This window comes from Arvicanthis niloticus, chromosome 25 (assembly GCF_011762505.2).
Source record: "Arvicanthis niloticus isolate mArvNil1 chromosome 25, mArvNil1.pat.X, whole genome shotgun sequence".
NCBI lineage: Eukaryota > Metazoa > Chordata > Mammalia > Rodentia > Muridae > Arvicanthis > Arvicanthis niloticus.
Window position 1 is genome coordinate 1847930 of NC_133433.1, and position 21860 is coordinate 1869789.

Here is a 21860-nt window from a genome sequence, read left to right on the forward strand (position 1 = left end):
GCTCTAGAGGCTGCTGTTCTTGGCCAGCTTCCAAGACCCAGTCTGGTGACCTTCTGATTTCGCAGGCACGACCTGCACCTCAGAGGCCTCCATGGTCTCAGCAATGTGATCCCTCCCTGAAGCCAGTCTGGGGCAGTGCCTACCATGTCCACCTCGGAGATGCTGTCCAGACTCTCCACCTGCACGTCCACACCTACGGGGATGGCTGGGCCTGTGGGAGAGCAGAGACAGCTGATTAAGATGTAGTCCTCCCCACTAGGGGCTGAACAATAGCTCAGCATCGTCCCTGTGGAGTGGGGGTTGCCTCAGGGGTGTGGCAGGGGCTCAGAAGTCTATGTGGGGTGTTTTCTGCTAGTTCCTGAAGTATAAGGTGCCTATACGCGTTATCACTGAGGCCAGAGACTGGGACTACACTACACACTGTTCCTAGGCAGAAGTGAATGCTCTCTGTGCTTGCTGGGCAGGTTCTGAACTTGATTACACCCACCTCCGTCCTAGGCCGTGTGTGCAAGTCAGAGTGTGCGGCCCCAGTGCCTGAGTGGAGCCCTCGATCACTGACCCAAGGCTGGATCACCTTCCTACAGAGAAGCTAACACACAGCTGGAGATCTGCCTTGTAGTAGCTTTTAGTCTAGTCTAACCAGTTACATCATCACATCATAAGACAGCGCCGCGGGAGGTTGGAGGCACACCAAGTGAGATTCTATGGCCGGATTTCTAAAAGCATTCATCTGTGACATTATCTAGGGCCCTATCTTTTTCTTAAGCTAGATGACAGGTACATTGTGAGTTTACTTAGTTAGAGGTTAATGAGCTGAACAGTTAGTTTGTGCACGGTTTTATACATGTATTCCGCAGAAAAAAAAATTTAAATGAGTTTGAGATCCATGATACCGGATGTAGTGCATGACTAGTCCCAGCTAGTCAGAAGGATTGAATTTTGAGGCCAGTCTTGACAACTCAGCTGAACCAGGTCTCAATTTTTCTTTTTTCTTTCTTTTTTTTTTTTTTTAAATATATATTTTTTTATTTATATGAGTACACTAGCTGTCTTCAGACACACCAGAAGAGGGCGCCAGATCTCATTACAGATGGTTGTGAGCCACCATGTGGTTGCTGGGAGTTAAACTCAGGACCTCTGGAAGAGCAATCAATGCTCTTAACCACTGAGCCATCTCTTCAGCCCTCAATTTTTCTTTTAAAAAAATTAAAAATATTTTTAATATTAAAATCATAAAAGGAGAAAAATAAGAACTTGACATCTATCAAGCATATTTAACATTTTTACACTCACAACCAAATAGCCATTCTGAAGAATCAGGTGAAGTTGAGTCTGTGATTAAAATTTTCCCAAAAAGAAAATACCAGGTCCAAATGGCTATACCAGCAAAGCACCGATGGTTTCAGGGGAATTGGCACCATTCTATATATACTCTTTTCTGGAAGCTATAGAAAGAATGTTTAAAAAAACCAAAAAAGACATCTAAAACATCAATTTATTTTATGAAGTCAAAACAAGGAATGAAAAAGAAGAATCACAAGCCAACTTTACTGAGCACTTGGAACCTAAACTCCTAATAACCCAACGGCAGCATCCAGCACTGAACTCCAGGGGTTATTTATTTACTTACTTATTTGTTTGTTTCTTTTTATGCACATGGGCATTTTGCTGGGCGTCAAACTGCCTGAGAGTGGATTTACACACAGTTTTAAGTTTCCATGTGGGTACCAGGAATTGAACCCCCAGTCCTTTGCAAGAACAGCCAATATTCGTAACCACTGAGGTATGGCTCCAGTCCCCTGGCACTAAATTTTAAAAAAACTGTACATCATGCTTAAAGCAGGGTTGTCTTAGAAATTGAGCATTTATTTTGGTGTTGGGACTGTATTAGTGTGTGTGTGTGTGTGTGTGTGTGTGTGTGTTACTCAGAATCTTACACATACTGGACAAACCTCTACCACTGGAAAGACTCAAGGGCTTCTATAGCCAATGATGGGCAGCTAAGTGGTGTTGGGAGCAAACCCTTTTAGGCAAAAACCCTGCCTCTGACTTATATCTCAGTTTGCTGTCTTCTTTGTGAAGAAGTCAACAGAGTTGTGCAGACTTACAGGGACAATGATGGAGGGAAACATGGACCGAAGAGGGGGACCTGGTATTAGAATCTATTCTCCTGGGAGCGTTTATCAGTTCTGAAGGGAACCAGGCATGTACACAGTACTTTAGATGATTTCTCGGTGCTCAAGAAAAGAGACTAGACTGCAGAGACCCCAGCGTAGATGTTTTGTACTACCTTTCTAAAGATCACACCTTAATAGTGAAGATAGACAGACCTTCACCTTCATGTATAGCTTAATGTATAGAATGTAATGTACAACTCAGCTTCAAATCATGTCAGTGTGTATCTTCACCATTTTTCTATTGCTATGACAAAACACCATGATGAAGGCGACTTATAAAAGAAAACATTGAGTTTGGGGCTCATTCTTGCAGAAGGTTAGAGTTCATGACCATCACTGGGGGGGATCATGGCAACAGATAGACAGGCATGCCACTGAGGCATTTAGCTGAGAGCTTACTTCCTGACCTACAAGCACAAGACAGAGAAAGCTATCTAGGAATGGTGTGTACTTTTGAAACCTCAAAGCTCACCCTGAGTCACACACCTCTTCCAACAAGGCCACTTGTCCTAATCCTTCTTAAACAGCCCCACCAACTGGGGACCAAGCATTCAAATATATGAGCCTACGGGGACCATTCTTCTTCAAGCTACTACATTTCATTTCCTAGCCTTTATAGGCTCCTGGCCATATCATAACAGAAAATGCATTCAAAGTCTCTATAGTCTTTCGGTCTCAACAGAGTGTACAAGTCCACAGTCTCTTCTGAAACTTGAGGCAACCGCTTAATTGTAACCTTTTATATAATCAAAAAGCAAATCATATACTTCTAATATATATTTGTACATATATACATTACCATTCCAAAAGGGAGGAATGGGAGCAGAGTGAGGAATTACTGGACCAAAGCAATACCAAAATCCAGCAGAGCAAACTTCCAATCCCAGAACTGCATGTCTGATGTCAAAGGCCTTAGATGGCTTAGCTCTTCAGCTTTGCTGACAGCAACGCACTTCTCTCTCTTCGGCTGGTTCTACTCCCTGTCTTTAGCTCTTCCTGAAAGATACCCCACAACTTTGGGTACCCCTCCAACATTATGGAGTCACTAGCAGAAAACAGATTTCATATTCACATTTTCACAGTGGCATCTCTGGGACTCCATATAAGAATTCCCCTCACCAATACCTGGTCTCAGCAGCTCTCCTTATCCATTGAGAAAGATTCCACAATCCCCTTACTCATTGTCTTAGGGTTTCATTGCTGGGAAGAGATACCATGACCAAGGCAACTCTTAAAAAGGAAAACATTTTATTCATTCGGACTGGCTTATAGTTTCATAGGTTCAGTCCATTATCATCATGGTGGGAAGCATGGCAGCATGCAGGCAGGTGTGGTGCTAGAGGAGCCAAGAGTTTTACATCCTGATCCCCAGGCAGCAGGAGACTGTGTGCCACACTGGGCATAGCTTGAACATACACAACATCAAAGCCCACCCCCACAGTGACACACTTCCTCTGACAAGGCTACACCTCCTGATAGTGCCACTATCATATGGCCAAGCATTCAAACACAGGAGTCTGTGGGCACCATTCCTATTCAAACCACTACACTTAAATGTATTCTTCATGAATCTAAAGCCAAGACATGATTGAAGCTGCCATGTTTGGCTATCTGCTTGGGTTGGAGCCTGGCCCCTCCTTGAATTACATTTGCATAAGCAAATTCATTGTTGCTTCTAGGGAACATAATATTCCTCAAGCCTTTTCCTTTCACAAATTGCAGGATTATCTGGCTAGTGTCTTGTGGGGAAGCTCTGCTAATTAAGGTTGAAGTCATTGAAGTCTACCATGACAGGATAGCCTCTGGACTCAGCACAATATGGGAGACTACCTTCATTATCCGGTCTTCTCCTTTTCCGACCTTGTCTAGGGAGTTCAAGATCCCCTACCTGAGGAATATCATGTAGCCTTAGCTTGATTTGAGGGCCAATGTCCTTTCTCCTGACAAAACCTATTCAGCCAGCACCTGAGAGTCCTGAAATCTTTCCCCATGCCAATGTGGCATTCCAGGTACCCTAAGCCCCAGCCTGTTGGGGTCCACACTAGCCCCACGTTGGGGCGGCCAAAAAAACGTCACAGCCCAGGCAAAATGTTGAGGCCCGGGCCGACCCACGTTTGGGCGGCTACTGTATCCGGGCCCAAGCTGCTGCTCCGGTCTGCGGGTCGGGGTTCAGCAAGAGCGAGGGTGAGGGCAGACTCGAAGAATGGAGACCAGACAGGGTGTGATTCAATCCCGTTTATTCTTCAGTCTCTCTTCCTCTAAGTGTCTCCTTCTCTGTCTTCTCTGTCTGCTGTGTCTGATTCTGTCTGGAGCCAAGTGTCTTCTACCTAATGTCTGATGTGTCTGATTCTCTGATCTCAGTCTGATTCTGATCTGTTCTGTCTCTGCCTTTTATATGTCTTACTTCTAAGCCACGCCTCTAAGTTACACCTTTAATCATGCCCTTAGGTCTTGTCTCTAACTCTGATCTCTATACTTCTAAGTCATACTCTTAAGTCACACACCTTTAATCTCACACACCTTTAATCTCACACACCTTTAATCTCACACACCCAAGGTATCTAAACCAAGATTATCAGAGTGTGCTCAGCTGTTGTAGGCTATTGTAATCCAAGTCTCATGTCAGGGTATATGGCTCAAGATGGCTGCAAAGCTGATAGCCGCTTTCTGCTAAAAGTCGGCCCCCAACACCAGCCAATGGCCTTACCCCATCCTAGAAGTCTCTATCCTCAGTTCTTCAATCACCCTAAGTAAATTGATCTGCCTATTGGTTGCTGGTCCCAGGGACATACCCACAGGGCTTCCGAACCCCCTGTTGAACATCTCTGTTCCCAGAGAGCCATAGATCCACAAGAGCAGGACCCACAGTGTCTTGCCTGAGGGTCCTACTCTCTTATTCCATTTCACATGGAGCCCCTTCTTATCTCTTTCAGCACAAGCTTTGGCTCCAACATTACATTCCCTGATGCCCTTGCTATCCACCAACTGTATATCCAGTATATCTTGCTTCTTCTTTTTTCATTGTAGACCTGTATAAAACAGTGCCAGATTAGGCTGTCTTGAAATCTCTGCCGAGGAAATTAGTCCATTACTTTTTTTCAATTTTCAGGCAAATTTTTAGGACCAGGGCAAAAAAGCAGCCATATTCATTGTCAAAATATGACAAGAATGGTCTCCAGCCAGTTGCTAATATGCTCCCACCTGAAACTCCTTGAGCTGAGCCTCTATAGTTCACATTGCTTTCAGCATTGCTGTATTCGAAGCTCCTGCTAGCGTGTCCCCTTAACCATGCTTACAGCAGTCAACCACTTTCCTAGACCAAGGTCTCCAAAAAGCATGATGGTCAGGCCTGTCACAGTAGAACTCCATTCCTGGTACCACAATCTGTATGAGTCCGGGTCCTCTAGAGAAGCAGAACTGATAGAATGAATCTATACATTTCAAGAGGGGATTTATTAGAGTGGCTTGCAAGTTATGATCCAGCTAGTCCAACAACAGCCGTCTCCTGAAGAAAAGGCCAAGAATCTGGGAGTTGTTCAGTCTGTGAGGCTGGATGCCTCAGTCAGTCTTCAGTCTATACTGGAATCCTGAAGTTCTAATACCAGCAAAGCATGCCTCCGCTTCAGGATAGATGGACTTGCTGGCAAGTGTGAGACAAAGCAGGCAGGAAGCAAAAGCTTCCTTCTTCCGTGTTTTTATATGTGTGCCACCATAAGGTGTAAACCCACATTCAGGGTGGGTCTCCCATCTCAAATAATCCAATAAAGAATAATCCTTCCAATAAAGAATAATGTCCAGCTGCTTGAGTATTCATTGATTCCAGATGTAATCAGGTTGACAGCTAAGATTAGCCATCGTAGTGTCTGAGAATAAGTTAAACCTACCAGACATGTTAGTGCCGCCAGATACCTGATTACACTCGAGAAAGCATCTGACTTCCTCCAGTCCCTACCCCAACACATACACCTCAGAGAGATGGATGGTCAGTATAACGCCAGCATCATGTGGTTTCCCTGAAGCGATGGACAAGGAGGAAGGGGCACGCTGCAGGCTTTGTGGCTCTACAGATGGGCAAGAATGAGGTCATTCTTGGGTTTGTGTAGACTAGGGAAGCAGTCTGAATAAGTCACTCGTAACCTCCTCAACCAGTTCTTCAATAGGATGAGGATATTGCTGTAAGAATAACCCAAACCAGAGAGTGTAAGACAATCCCATGGAGGTGACCATGCCCCTTTGGGGGTTTTATGATCTAACGAGCTCCAGAAAGAGTTGATAGCTCTCTTTCTCTCTCTCTCTCTCTCTCTCTCTCTCTCTCTCTCTCTCTCTCTCTCTCTCCCCTCTGGCCTTGCATCTCCTCTCACCTCCTTAGTTATCCTTCATATCACCTGCAAGATGCTGACAGCTTATGTCTGTGCCTGGCCATGTCATCATCTGGGTGAAGTAGATAGGTAGGAGACATCCTGGAGGAGCCTCTGGGGAAAGGTGCAGGGTTTTGTGTATTTGCACATGCACACAAATGCATGTACACTCGAATGTTTATATGATACAGATGGAGAAACTGAATTATTCTTATTCTGGGAAACAGATTTTTGAAAAATTATGTGATCTCAAACTTTAAAACAACTGCATTATCATACTATCTGGGTCTGAGTTTTGTTTCCATCGTTAGCTTCAGTGTGGCCTTGGGCACACATATTTCTCTGAGGTTCAGCTTTCTCATCTGCCTACTAGGTAGGTACTTTAATTTTGGTAGTCTATACAAAGCCTGTGAAGGGTCCTACACACAGAGCTAGAATTAAGAAAAAGCCAGAATTAACTACCTAGATTGTCCTGCTTTTAGTCGTGTTTTAAAAGCATAGATTCTGGAGGTTACCAAGTTGCCAGTCTACTACTGGTTTCCCACGAGCTTTGCTGACAAGGCCTTGAGTCTGAGGGTTATGGTGGTAACTTCATTACTTTTCAGAGACTGGGCTGTTTTACAGAAAGCAGCGATTCCTGCATTAGGCCTGTCAAACGCGCCTGCTGTGTGGTGAGAACAGACTGGGAGGCTAGATCTCTGCCTCTATACTGTGTCTGTCCCTTTGCCGCTTCAACCCATGGGTCAGGTTGGCTTGACCTAAACCCACCTAAACCTCTTTCCACCCCTCCATGCCTAGATAAAAGTCACCAAGGCAAAATTCCCCCTCTAGGCCACTGTAGTATCACCTAGGAGTCTCCCAGTCCTGCCCATGACCCCCTCCGCCTCTGCCCCTTCATATAAAGCCTGTGCACACAGCTGACACCCCAAGACAGTCATCTTTGGCAGTGGCCTCTCAGCTGTTGTTAGTTTTCCCAATACATCGTGTGTGTGTGTGTGTGTGTGTGTGTGTGTGTGTGTGTGTGTGTGTGTGTGTCAACAGTTCACTCTCAAGTCATTGGCCTTTTCAAGAGGTAGATATAGAGCAGCAGGCTGTCCTCACAAGCAGTTACAGTTAGCATGCCACGGTCACTGTGGCAGGGATCACTTGCCTGGAGGACAGCCTGCACCTTACTCCTCCTGACATCACCTTCAGCACTAACTGAGCAGAGGGGCAGACCTACAGATGGCTTAATCCACGCTAGAGGAAGAACTGTCTCCCAATCTCTGACACTGGTGGTTTGATTACTGAGGGACCACACTGAAAATCTGGTTCCCAATTATCTGTCATGTATCCAGAGTAGACCTCTGCTGCACTAGTACTGCCTACGGTGCCTGGATTCCAACAAGGTTCCTGGCTCATCACTTGGGCCATGGTAGGTTGTGCTTTCCCCAGTGGAGTGGGCAGAAACAGGGTTGAGACCATCATACACAGAACATAGTGGGAAGGCCCAGTAGCAAAATGCTTTGGGGCTCCGTCCAAGCCTTGTTAGTACAGTGTGCTCCTAGTTACCATGAAAATGAAAAGAGAGTGTCTGTGGGGTCCTGCATTACCTGTCAAGAAACTGCCACAACAAAATGAATAAGGAAATCACTGATGGTCTGAAGGCAAAGAATTCTACAGGCTCCTTCACACAGCCTCTTTTTATGATGACATTTTCTCAAACGAACAAAGTTAGTTAGTTACAATGAAAAACAGAACTGTAATAACAATTCCTTGCTGGTTGTCTTAACTTGACAGTTTGTTAAAGAAATAAACCATGGCTGAGAATATTACTTTGTAGTAGAACATGTGGTTAGCATGTGGAGAACCTGGTTTCAGTCCCAGCTGAGAGAGAGAGAGAGAGAAAGAGAGAGAGAGAGAGAGAGAGAGAGAGAGAGAGAGAGAGAGAGAGAGAAACAGAGAGAGAGAAACAGAGAGAGAGAGACAGAGAGACAGAGACAGAGGAGGAAGAGGAAGAAGAGGGGAGGTAGAAGAAGAGGGGAGGAGGGGGGAGGAAGAGGAAGGGAGAGAAAACAAGAGAGAAGAATAGCTATCACTGCAGCTTGAATAAGTCCTCGAAGGTATGCCGCGCGTCCCAGGCCCACAGAGCTTCACTGACTGACCAGTAAACTCAACATTTCACCCTGACAGCATCTGCTACAAGCCCAGAGCAGAGCAGTCAGGTTGTGGGGCTGGCTGATGAATTTCCTTTCTCTAGGAGCTTAGAACCAGGGAAAGGAGATGTAGCACACAGACTGATGTGAGACGCACCCACAGATGCAATTGAAGACTAGAAGGCCTAATTAATTCCAAATACAGGCAGTAGAGAAAGTTCCAGGGACTGGAGAGATGGCTCAGTAGTTAGCAGCATGTATTTCCCTTCCGAAGGACCTGAGTCCAACCCCCAGCAGCCACTGGGCTTCTTAAGCAGAAACCTCAGACGACGTGCGTGTCTGTGCTGTGGTAGCTACTTCCTTTTGTTGCTGACGACACTCAGCCTGTGCACCCCTGCAGCCCTCCTGACTGCTGAGATGCTCTCTCGGTTCCTTTCTTTTCCAGTTAGCCTCTTCCTGTCTCCATGACACAATTTCCTGATTCTCCTTTCAAAACGTTGAGGCCCTTTCTTCCTCAGCAGACACCCACGACTTCTGTCCTCTGAGGCGGCTGACTCAGTCTCTCTCCTGGAATGGATCACTGGCCCAACTAACACAGCTGAATTGTTTGTAATGGCCTGTCCAGTTTCCTCCATCTTATACCCCTAGCAGACATATGTACTATGTGAATCTAAAATAAGCCATGCGGCTGGCGAGGAAGCTTAGCAGATAAGTACTTGCCACACAAGCCTGATGACCCATCCGGATTCCGTGTTAAATACATTGCCTTTTAAAATGCAAAAGCCTGTAAGATAAATGAATTTCTAAATCCTCCGACAGTCACCCAGGAGGAAGGCCTGACAGCTGGACCTTCTGTGAGGACGTGAATGAGCACATGTCAAGGGCTTTGCATATATTATCTCTGTCAGTCTGGACAGAGCTCCAGAAATTGATTGCTGTTCCCATTTTATAAAGGAGCAAACAGAGGCTCAGAAAAGACTGGTGGCTTGCCTGAGGATATTCTACAGCTTACTGATGCCTCAGGGGAAATGTGCATGGCCTGAAGGTCATCCCTGCCCCAGGAAAATGGGGTTGGGTAGGGCGGGGGTGCTAAAGGTTGTTAGAGGGCAGAGAAAAGGAGAAAATAAGTACCCTGCCTGGGCTGTCCTGGCCAAGCTGCTCTCTAAAATGCTCTGGGCCTCAGTTCCTTCGAGTGCCTGTAGTTAGGGTTATCTGAGAATGTCTGTGTCTTCTGTTGTTCTCATTTCTTATCAGACATGCTTTCCCAGCTGCCATGGCCTGGATGCTTACACCCCACAAAATGAGACTGTTGGACGCCGATAACCACCCAGGTGATGCTATGAGGGAATGCATAATTAGCTCTCAGGCATGGAAGCCGCTCTTGGATGAGCGTCTTTTATAAAAGAAGTCTCAGAAAGACCCCAACTTTCCCCATCTAGAAGCTGCTGCTTTCTGAATAAAGTACAACTTACAGATTCAGCCCCATCCCGGGAAACAGCTCTGCCAGGGAAAACTCTGGCCACTAAGGCTGACAATCTGAATTTCATCCCTGGCACCCCCATAGTGTGGATGGAGAGAACTGAATCCTAAAAGTTGTCCTCCGACCTCCACACTGTGCCATGGCAAGTGTGCACTAAGTACATGTTATATACATGTTATATACATACACACATGCACACACGTGCGTGCGCGCGCGCGCACACACACACACACACACACACACACACACACACACGCTCAATTCCTGGGTGACTTAGATAGTTCAGTGAGTAAAGGTGCCTGCCACCAAGCCTGATGACCTGAGTTCAATCCCTGGGACCCACAAGGTAGAGGGAGGCAATTGTCTCCTGCAAGTTTCCTCTGACCTGCACATGCACATCACGGCACAAACACATGTGTACTTTTCTGTGTCTGGTCATTGGCATTTCTGATGACATAAAGTTGAGGAGCAACTGTCTCGGATGAGCCAAAAGGCGAGCCCTCTCCAGACCCAGAATCTGTGTACTCCTGACCTCGGGAGCTGTGAGAAACAGATGCATACGGTTTCTGAGCCACCATGTCTGTGGTACTATGTTACAGCAGCCCAACCGAACTGAAATGCAGGTTCCAGTGAGGGGTCCCCTTCCTGATCCCCAAAGGGGAAAGCTGATGGTGAAATGCATGTGAAGGACCTCGTCATGAGCAAAATGACCGCTGCCTTGGACTATGATAGCTCCATCACCAGAAGCCCCAGGTGGCCATGTAATGGCCTAGATTCTATTTGTTTTGTCTTTTTATTTTTTCAAAAGACAGTTACCCTGGTCTCCTTAGTCAAGGCAAACAGCTGAGACACCTACAACCTCTTTCCGTCAACTGCCTCTCCTTAGCTTAGCTCACTGCGGGGAGGGGGAACTGTGGCTAAGAGCATGGCACAGGCTGCCCCTCAGTGCAGCAGCACTGGGGACAGATGAGTCACAGCCTGGGACCCAACAATAAGGGGAGGACGCCCTCTTACCTCCAAAGGCTGGCCTCATGGAGAAGTCATGGTCCTCTACCCTGAGCAGAGGCCGAGGTTTTCCCGTCCGGACCTTGGTCACATCAGGATTCTTTTTATACAGGTGACTGCAAAGAAACAGAAATGGGTTTCCATGGCCCGCTAAGGAGCCAGGAGAGAGCACCCGGACGGAATACTCCCTGCAGGGTCCACCTGTCCAGCATTTCTTCCTTATTCTTCTACACACAGGAGGCAGAAAGCTAAATCTCCACACCACCCATACCCTCACAAGGATGTTCACCCGAGGACAGGTCCTTCCAGAACATTTCTGGGAGCAGATATCATCCCCTGAGGACGTTTTTGTAGCTGCCACGGTCTTTGGTGAGTTGTGAGTGGATGAAAATGGTTAAGCTAAGGGATGGTGAAGATTATGATGTTTTTTCTTAAAAAAAAAAAAAAAAATCCCTAAAGCTGAGCAGTATAGTTTGGTGACCCACACCTTTAATCCCAGTACTCTGGAGGCAGAAGCAGGTGGACCTCTGTGAGGACAAGCAGCGTGGTCTACGTACGTCAGGACTGCATGGTGAGACTCATGAGTCACAATATGGTTTGTAATAAACATGCTATGATCTAAGCATACTCAAAGCTCTAAACACTGCTTCCCCCAGCTGGAGCCGCAGTGGCTTCCGTCAGTCCAGGGGACAGATCTGTCCATCCCTCATCTAGCTCGGTCTCTTCATTGTCTTATACTCTCTGCAGATTAATTTTTCCCCGTGAGCAGTCAGACCCAGAAGACTGTAAAGCATTTGTCTACTGGTGGGTTATTCTGTGGCAGGAAGGATGGTTAGTCTGTGTGGGGCATCTAGGCTATACCATTTTTATTCCTCAGGCAACCGGAAAGGTGGGATCTGAGCTCATCCCTGTGTGTCTGTGCCAAGCACGATGCCCAGCACACACTCGACACCCAGGAAGTGAGAGCAATATGAAGCATACACCAGTCAGCTTCTAGAAGGAACTCAAATTGATTCTAACATGCTTGGACAACATTGTCTTTAAACCAGATGATTCTTGGCTTTAACTGTGTGTTACGGTTCATTACCTGGGAACTTTTTTTTAAAAAACCCTGATGCTTGGGCACAACCCAGATCACTTAAATCCACCTCTGGAAGGGACTCTCACTAATTCCCACACAGCCACACTGTGGACCATGGCTCCAACATGACATATGAAGATCCTGTGACACATCAGTGATTGCAAACTATCACTTTCTGTCAGTGGCTCGCAGACTTAACCACACGGTACAGACTTAACCACACGGTACTCACCAGGGGGCTGTCACGCTGCTGCTGTGGGGCTGGGTGATTCTGAGGAGGCAGAAGTGTGGGACTCTCCAAAGCCCCAGTGAGTGCTGTGTGAGTGGGACTTGGAAACCAGAAGGACTTTACTCTGGCCCTGCTTTTTGGCGATTTCCAGAGGTTCCCAGTTGCAAGTCAGTGCTAACCGTGTAATGTAAGAGGTGAGGTGACCGACACATGAAAGGCAGCAGGTTTTCTCGGGCCCTGCGAGCTGTTGTGTGCTGCATTCTGGGTGCTGTAGAGCTAACGGGTACTGAGTACTCCTTTTCTGTCCTCTCATTCACCCTCATGCTCCTGCCCCACCCACTAGGCTTTAGAAAGAACAGTGTTTCCTGTTGAAGCCATAGGAGAGAGGTGCCAGGTGGACCTCGGAGACACCTGTCTTAACATTCATCTTCGGCCAGCCTTGCGCAGACAGTACAATGCAGTGGGACATCAAAGCTGTACACATTCACGAAGTAGCCATTAGAAATGGGTAGCCTGCCGGGCAGTGGTGGCGCACGCCTTTAATCCCAGCACTTGAGAGGCAGAGGCAGGCAGATTTCTGAGTTTGAGGCCAGCCTGGTCTACAGAGTGAGTTCCAGGACAGCCAGAGCTACACAGAGAAACCCTGTCTCGAAAAACAAAAAACAAAAAACAAAAAACAAAAAACAAAAAACAAAAAAACAAAAAAAAAAAAAAAAGAAAGGAAAGGAAAAGAAAAGAAAGAAAGAAAGAAAGAAAGAAAGAAAGAAAGAAAGAAAGGGGTAGCCTTTTATATCTTACATGGAATTCAATGCAATTAATATTCAGTTTCTCTCTCATCCTAGCCATGTATAAGTGCTCAAGAACAACTCGTGGCTTGTGGCTACTGTCTTGGACAGTATAGATAATGCTTTCGTGATCACAGAATATTTTACTATTAGCCTGGTGCCGGTTTAAGGGTTGGCAAGGCCCCTGACCCACACAGGTTCCTTTGAGCCTCCAGGTTAGGGCCTGTTTGGGGCTGCCTCTCTCCATTTCACAGCTCCAAACCTCCCATTCGTTTCCTCACTTCCAGTGAGGGTTCCAACTCCACCTGGTTCTCCCCCCTTCAACTGGGGATGGCAGCATCCATATGGACAGCCATTTGGTAGTGCCCAGTGCCAGGAATCATGTTCACTTGCTTGACATATTTCTGGGAGCAACTACTCTGCCTACCGTGCTCACAGCGTGGGAGAGCATTGCTCGCAGCCTCCCGAGCTTGTGACCTAGCTGTGGAGATGACAAGTAAGTGGATGGGTAAATGATGTCATTTTAGGGAGTACTGAGTGCTGTAAAGTTACAAGCAGGGTAAAGAATAAGAGGCAGGGAAACTACTGAGAGGGGCCATGGGGGTGTCTTCTGAAACCCGGAAGCAAAGAGCAAAGGGCAGACTGAGCCAAGAAGCACAGGTACAGCAAGCAAAGTACCAGGGACATGGGACACCTTGGACTCGGCAGCTGCTAACCTGGTTTAGTCCAGCTGGTTCCAGCTGACCCACCACCAAGTCTTCTGTCTATGTTTTCTTCTCCTGTAAGGTTCTGAGGTGGTGGAACTCACAGAGGTATCTAACCTTCCTTGACACAGAGCCTGGGTAATCTTCCCTCAACCACTGCTGCCAGTCCCCAGCTACCCCCATTCCCACCCCCCCACCCCCCCACCCCGTCATGGCTCATTCCCATGTGCAATTAAACTGGACTCCAATTTCTCCCGCTCTGAACCAAAAGCACACAGCTGCATCCCTTCCCACAGCAGGACCTTTCTGACAACTGATGACCCGCCCTGGCCCATTGTTACTACCAGAGTGCATGTTGACCCCAGAGCTCACTCTGGTGTTAGCCATTCTAAGGGTTTGGGTAAATGCCCAAACAGTACCATGTAAAGTAATTTTGCTGTCCCCACCCCAAGTCCTCTTAGCCTCAATTTTTTCTTCACCCCAAACAAACAAACAAACAAAATTCTCCTAAGAGCTGGGCTCCATGTACAGCTGCCTTCTCCACTAACAGAAGCAGTGTCCAGCCACAGGACTGCCAAAGCAGGGAGGGCTTCAGAAGGGGCCCTGTGGTCTTTCAAAATACAACACTCAGGGGTTCTGATGCCTGCTCAGTCTGTCCCCTTGTGCTGCTGCCCTCCACCCCTCCCCATCCTCCCTTCCAGTGTCACTAAGCTCATGTCCCAGCTAGCCTCTTCCCCCATGCTCCCCCACGCTCCCCCACGCTCCCCCACGCTCCCCCACGCTCCCCCACGCTCCCCCACGCTCCCCCACGCTCCCCCACGCTCCCCCACGCTCCCCCACGCTCCCCCACGCTCCCCCATGCTGGTGGTTGCCACAGCATATTGGACCATCATCATCTCTCTGCTCTAAGCCTCTGTGTCCAACAGCTAAACTCCACACCCCCAGATGGGTACCATAGAGGCACTTGATATGGGACCCACATCCTCAGTTACACAGACTGATGAGAAAGAAGAAGGTCAAGCCCCTGGATGGGACTATGCATTTTGCTTATTGCAGGAATGTGCAAGCCCCAGGCCAAGCAGAGCCTTAACGATCACAGGAAGAAGTCTGCCTGTTGAAGAGCAATGGAAAAGCACGAAATGGTACTGAGCACACAGGAAGGATGCCGTAACCAGATTCACCTTTAGACAAGCCCATCATAGAAGAACACGGCAAGAAGAAAAGCCCACTCGGCTTTTCCTGTAATAGAGCTAGATACAGGACTTGGGCCCAGTCTGGTCTTCTTGGGCATGGGCAGTCATGTCCAGGGGTCCCTGAGGGACTTCCACAGTCCCAGGAGTCTGGGATCAGGCCTGGTCCTGCAGACAGAGACAGTGTGAGGAGTTGAGGCAGAACAGAAGAGTCGGGCAGCTAAGACATGAGCAAACAGGAGAGGCCAGATCTTAAGGAAAGCCTGGATGCTTACCATGTGAAAGAACAGACAGGATACTACCACCACCACCACCATGCCCCACCCCAACACACACACACACACACACACACACACACACACACACACACACACACACACACACTAAAGCTGGCATAGGCATAGCAGCACCATACAGTATATTAAGACTAAAAGACACACCTCTGAGTGAAGATTTGAGATGCTAATGAAACCAGAAGTGGTGCCGCACACGTTTAATCTCAGCACTTGGGAGGCAGGGGTAGGTGGATCTCTGTGAGTTCAAGACCAGCTTAGTCTACATAGTGAGCTTCCAGGACAGCCAGAGCTACATGATGAGACCCTATCTCTGTTGCTGTGAGAAACACTGTGGCCAAAAGCAACTTAAGAAGGAAGGGGTTATTTCATCTTACAGCATAGAGTTCATCACAAAGGGAAGCCAGGGATGAACTCAAGCAGGACCCCGGAGGGAGAAGCTGATGGAGCAGTGCTACTTGCTGACTGACTTGTTCAGCCCGCTTTCTTATACCCGGGACCATCTGCCCAGAAGTGGCACTGCCCACAATGGGCTGAACCCTCTCACATCAATTGTCAATCAAGGAAACGCTCTCAGACTTGCCCACAGGCCAATCTGATGGAGTATTGACCCAATCGGTGTTCTCTCTTCCTACACAACTCCAGCTGTGTCAAGTTGACAAAACCCAACCAACACAGCTACTGAGCTGTCTCTCTTTGCTCCCAGTTTCTTCACTGGAAGTCTTTATAAATGTCTTTACATTTGCAGCTGCATCTCTGCTCAGTCCTTTGTTCCAGGACAGGCGCCGGGGCCACAGGACCCTCGAAGCATAGTCAGCATAAACAGAAACATACCATCACACCCCCACACCCCCGCAAAAACTGCAGGGGATGGATGAGGAGCTCAGAGGGCTTAGCTGGTCACAGACATTAACTGTGCCCTCGGCCTCACCGATGCAAATCCTTCCTGTCAACACACTTTTCACAGCTATCTAAGGAAACATTAGCAAGCCGGAAGTTACAGAATGCAGTCTTCCGTCTTCCGATAAGATACAGCAGGTTTAAGTCCGGTGTCGTTGGAGCTCAGGGATTTCTTGTTTTAAGGGACTAGTTGTTTGATAACTGAAGTGTCACTGAGTTCTCCTGGGCCCTGAACTGTTCGTCACGAGGGGGTTTCTCTACTCGTCTTTGGTCAGGCATGGGCATTAAGCCCCAAACTTCTGAGCCTCACCTTCTTGGTAAGAAGTCTTGGGTGACCTTAAACCTGGCCTTTTATGAGAAGAAAACTAAAAAGGGAGGGAGTGCTCTCCATCCCTGTGGAGCGGCTGTGTCCATGGGCGCAGGTTGGAGTTCTGGATCTTGATTTATTTGTTAACAACAGTAATCCTAACACTGGGTCTCACAGGCGGCTCTGCTCTGTGTGGGTACTCAACTGTGAATTTTAGACACTCCTCACCAATCATCAAACTTTATTTTTTCAACTGGAGAAACTGAGGTCAGCAAGATTAGGGGGAAAAAAATCTGCTTATCATGGGCAAGAGTTACTTGGGGGAGGGGGTGCGGAAGGGGCTGGTCTTGGTCCAGAAAAACAGACCCATGATAAAAACCACCAGAGAAATGGCCAAGGATGGGGCCCAGAGAGATGGCTGATGGGAAAGGAGAACTCAAAGAAAGCCCAGGCTCAGAAATGGGGAAGGACAGACCCACAGCCTAGGAACAAGTAGGAAGAATGAAGGGGGTGGGGATGTGGGCTGAGGTAGGAGGCAGCAAGGCAGGAAGAACAAGGAAGTTCTCTTGATAAAAGGAGCAGACTCCCCCAGCAGCAGCTCTGCACAGGGGACCACCAAAGACCAGAAAACCAGCATCAGGTCTAAAAAGCAGCTGCTGGGCAGAATAACTGTTTTGTATGAATGGCTTGCCCCAGGATGCAGGAAGGCCGTCAGGTTAACAGAAGGCGTGTGGTATAGAGTAACATGTGTGTTGTGTGTGACTATGTGAGGGAGATTGTGTACATTGTGTGTGTGACTGGAACCACATGGCTGCTCTGTGTGTGTGTGTGTGTGTGTGTGTGTGTGTGTGTGTGTGTGTGATCAATACTTCTAAGAAGGGTCCCAAGGCTGAGAACAAAGGGGTCAGGTCATAGTTTCCTACTTGTCAGATTACGTAACTTCTTCATAATGAAATTTTGAAAACTAAAGTGTCAGAAACATGACTGGCATTCCCTTACCCCTGAAAAGACTCATCTGCACCGTGAACCACATGCGTGTTCTGTGAGAGCCAGAAAGACCCTGCGCTGGGCTTCCTAGCCTGTCACCACTTGGCTTCAGTGAGTACACACCATTCGGCTGTCTTCGTCTTATCTCAGATTAACTCCTCATGGGGCACGTTTTAAAGAGATTGTGTTCACTCCAAGTGTCAGAGTTGAGCTTTCCCTAGTGTTACATAGTATCAAGTGAAACTCTGGGTCTTTGAGGATGAGCAGAAGTTGCCGCAGCCAGGCTGCTGAGTGGGGTCCTAAAGTGTGGACACCACTCTGAGGGGTGATGCTTTTCCTTTAGTGTGAGTGGCTCACACCCCTGAGACACTCATGCATTTGTAAATTGAACTGTTTAGGCCGTTTTCTAGCATGTTCTCAGTGGGAGAGCGTCCCACATGTCAGCACTTGCTTTATGGCTTTTAAGAATCACTGTGATCTAAGCCCCTCTTCAAGGTTCACAATGCCCATCTGAAGCAAAAAGATTCTGGAATCTTATTGTTAAGACATCTATTTAAATGGCCCACAAGAGGGTTTCCCAACCTCCTTTGACCCTATACCTCCTTTTCATGCCACACCTGATCACATTTTCCAAAACCAGAGTTCAGAAATGCAACTGGACCAGGTGGGTTCTGGGGGCCCTTTCTAGTTCAGGCCTATACTCCTGGACACATTACCAAGATAAGTTTGAGGACAGACCCTCAGCGAGATCTGGAGTAGCAGTCTCCACTCAAATGCTAGAAGCTGATTATAATTCTTATTGTTAGTTTCTTTCTGAAAATAAACAGCCAACACTTAAGTTAGTATGCCTGTTTACAATACTGCATTATGTGTATGTGTATATGTTAGAAAAAAGAGAATGAGAGCAAGCAAGAGAGCAAGGGAGAGAGAGAGAGAGGAAGAGAGAGAGAGAGAGAGAGAGAGAGAGAGAGAGAGAGATATTAAATGTACAGTTTCCAGAAACTGTTACCAGTAATAGTACATGGCCAGAACTATTTGAAGATGACTGATCTAAACTCAAGGTCCTGCAAATAAGCTAATCAACAAAGACATTATTTATTTATATTCAAAAGCATTCATTCTCAGAACATTGAAGGGACAAGTGCAAACCATTTCACACAGAGTGTTTGTGTCTGTTTATTCCTTCTTCATGCCCAGCACCCCTTACGCCTCAGCTTGGGGGATCAAGTTCTGTACATCTGTCCAAATCAGATTTACTAGGAGTGGAGATTTTTTTAATACAACAGTTTTCAGTGCAAATCCTGGGCCTAATCAGTATTTCCTGGAAATGTCTGTAACAGCACTCACAGTTGCTCCACATGTATTGTTGTGAATGTAACAAACAAATTTTCTAGAATCCAAAACAGTAACATAAAGCCTGCTAATATGATCAGTTCATTGCTGATAAATAATTTAAAAGTGACCACCTCAGTTACATTTTGTCTATTTCTGTCATGTTAGGGCTCCAACTCTGGGCCTCACACGTTCTGCAAGCACCCTGCCACTGTGCAATACTTGAACATGGCATGTTTTGTTAATAATTCACCTTAAGTCCTTATATACAGTCTCCCTTACAACTCTTGGCTAAAATCCTTCATGTTCCCTGTGGGATATAACCTGACAGAAGCAAAGCAGCAAAATCAAGAAACACAGAGATTTTTTTTTTAAACCCACCATGTCTGAGCCATCTATCAAAACGATTTTAATGTACACAAGTGTCAGCATCAAGACTCACTATAGCACGGCTCTGTGCTCAGCGCCATGGCAGAATGTCAGCACTTTGGGAAGGTGGAGGTTCCTCTAGCTGGGGCATCATATTAGAACATTTAAAGCTCTTCTGGGGAAACCTACTGGAAATACCCTTCCTCCCTCCTCACCCAGCAAGCCTACCTTGGCTTGGATGTTTCCAGGTTCCCTGTCCATCTCTTTCTTCTGGGCTTTCTGCTTTCCACAAGAGCCATCAGGCAAAATAAGAACAAAGCGAGTCTCATAAAATAAAGCATTCTGCAAACGTCTATGATGCAACAGGCAGCTGTGCAGGGACCTTCAACAGGGAAGATGCCCCCTGGCTTAACCATGAATCCTGTCTCCAGCCTCCGATCAGTGCTCCTCTGAGAGGCTGTAAGGGCATGGTTGGCAAAGCTGAGTTTCCCAACCTACTAACTAATACTGATGCCTGCCCAGCCCCCAGCTCCCATACACCTGACCATGACACAAACACCAGGCTCTGTCCTCCCCTCTGCTTAGAGATTGGCCATTAGTCAAGGAGTCAGTACTCCTGGGAAACTGGGGTTCCTCTGAACCCTAGAACAGCTTTGGCTAAGGCTGTTATATAAAAAAAAAAAAAAAAACATTTTAAATCTCTTGAACATGCCAGCTTTTTGCTGGGATCATTAATCCATCTCTCTGGCTACATAAAACCAGTCTGTCACATCCAGCAGCAAGTCAGCTTGATTCTGAGTGGATTTGCATGTGTTTGGGGAAAGCTAAGAAAAAACACTGATGGTTCTAGAGAGTTCTTTGATCTAAGAGAATATGCTTTACCTATGACTGAGGATAACTGCTTTTACCTCAAATACATGCCTCTTTTTTTTTCCAGAAAAAAAAAAAAAAACCATTTTGATTTTGAAAAATAGCATGAAAAAGGAAAAGTCGTAATTATGTAACCTCTTTTTCTCATCATGACCTCTGAATTAACTTTGCTCTTTGACCCTGAAGTGTGTCAAGTCAAACATCATCAATTAGGCTGGATTTTTATCCTCTGAAATGGAATTGTGCACACTAGAAGTATAGAGATATATGAGGTCATGCTTAACCTGATGAACAATACATTGTATTTTAAAATCACTTAAAGCTTGGTTACTGTGTACTGGAAATGAAGAGTTTAAAGTGGGAGAAACAGTTCTGAGGACTGAGGTCAGGTGGAAAGAAACAAAATTGGACTTTTAATTACGTGAGGAAGGAAGACTCAAAATCAGGACAGAGAAATGATACGTTACACCTTATTTTGTAAAGATTCCTAATTCGAATCTGTTGGGTTAGGAAACCAAAATAGCCAAAGAGGATGATGTAAGACTGTACTAATCCCACAGATGCAAGGAGCAAGACCACCACCGACCCAAACTGTCATGGCCAAAGTTAACTGAAGCAAGATTTCCAAATGGGAAATTTGGCAGGCAAATACGCAGAGTTACGGGAGCAGCATAGCATGTCAGTCATGCCAAGATCGTCATGACAATAGGTGGTTACAATAACCTCTTGAAACAAAGGTAGGGTTGCAAGATGGTCATAACAACTTTTTGAAACATAGACATACTTGCAGTTTTCTGTAACAAGCAGCACAGAACCATTTGTAGTTACTGGTGAGGCACAGTCCAATCCTAGAGAAACAGAGGTTTAGTCTAAGATGGTGGCAGGTGGGCTCATCTTTACTGTTTTATCTTAAGTGTCTTTGTCAAATCCTTGATAAAGTTTTGGCATTCTTTATCTAGAGGGAAACAAAAATTGTAATGTCTGGCCCATTCACAAATTATACCTGTTTGGTTAGCATAGAAAGACCAAAATTTTAAGGCCATATAATCTCAGTATGCCAATAGATTCTGTAGGTAACCATTTTGTCCCCTTTGCCAGGGAGTTTTCTTTTCATCTAATAGCCCAGCCTTCTGTTGCGGATAAAGGGCAATGTATCCTCTTCTGTAGCCACTTCCTGATGAAATTAGGACGCTGCTGTGAGAGCTCAGGAAGGTTGGGATGTTAGCTAGAGGCTGGGAGGGGATTAGGGCAATGGGGGATTTATCAGGAGCATTTGGTTTGCTGACCTGGCTAAAGAGACAGGAAGAATCACATCAACTGGACTGGTTTATATCAGTTTTCAGCAAGTCTGGGGCTTTCCAGTTTTGAGGGACTACCTGGGGCAGTGTAGCTCACTTTTGGAGCAATTGTAGTCTGCACCTGTCTTCTGGATGGTGTCTACCAGCCAAATGGAACTCTGCCAAGACAGATACGGAAGTTAAAGAACTTAAAGGGGACTTTTACCTTTGGAGCTTCCCCCTAGGGAATAGGCAAGAGACAGGGAAGCTAGGCTGTTGACAGGAGTGCTTGTCTGGAAGACTTCATGGCCTGTGAAAGAGAGGTGGACCTAGGTCTTCTGACTTTCTCGACTCCCTGGAGCTTATGTTATCATTGTCTGT

At 46.6% G+C, this 21860-nt stretch overlaps 1 protein-coding gene across 2 annotated transcripts in view; it reads right to left on the minus strand.

The window, feature by feature from the left end:
* Window positions 1-19981, minus strand: part of LOC143438448 (gamma-aminobutyric acid receptor subunit rho-2) — a 35293-nt gene extending 15312 nt beyond the window's left edge. The window contains exons 1-3 of one of the 2 annotated variants that reach the window (XM_076924016.1): window positions 19561-19981; window positions 11165-11271; window positions 144-211 (exon numbers count right to left, since the gene is read on the minus strand). In XM_076924016.1, coding sequence (XP_076780131.1) covers window positions 144-211; window positions 11165-11271; window positions 19561-19748 — 363 coding nt within the window. In that variant the 5' untranslated portion in view covers window positions 19749-19981. The remainder of the gene's footprint in view (window positions 1-143; window positions 212-11164; window positions 11272-19560) is intronic. The other variant, XM_076924017.1, reaches the window with a different exon arrangement.
* Window positions 19982-21860: the final 1879 nt, after the last annotated feature.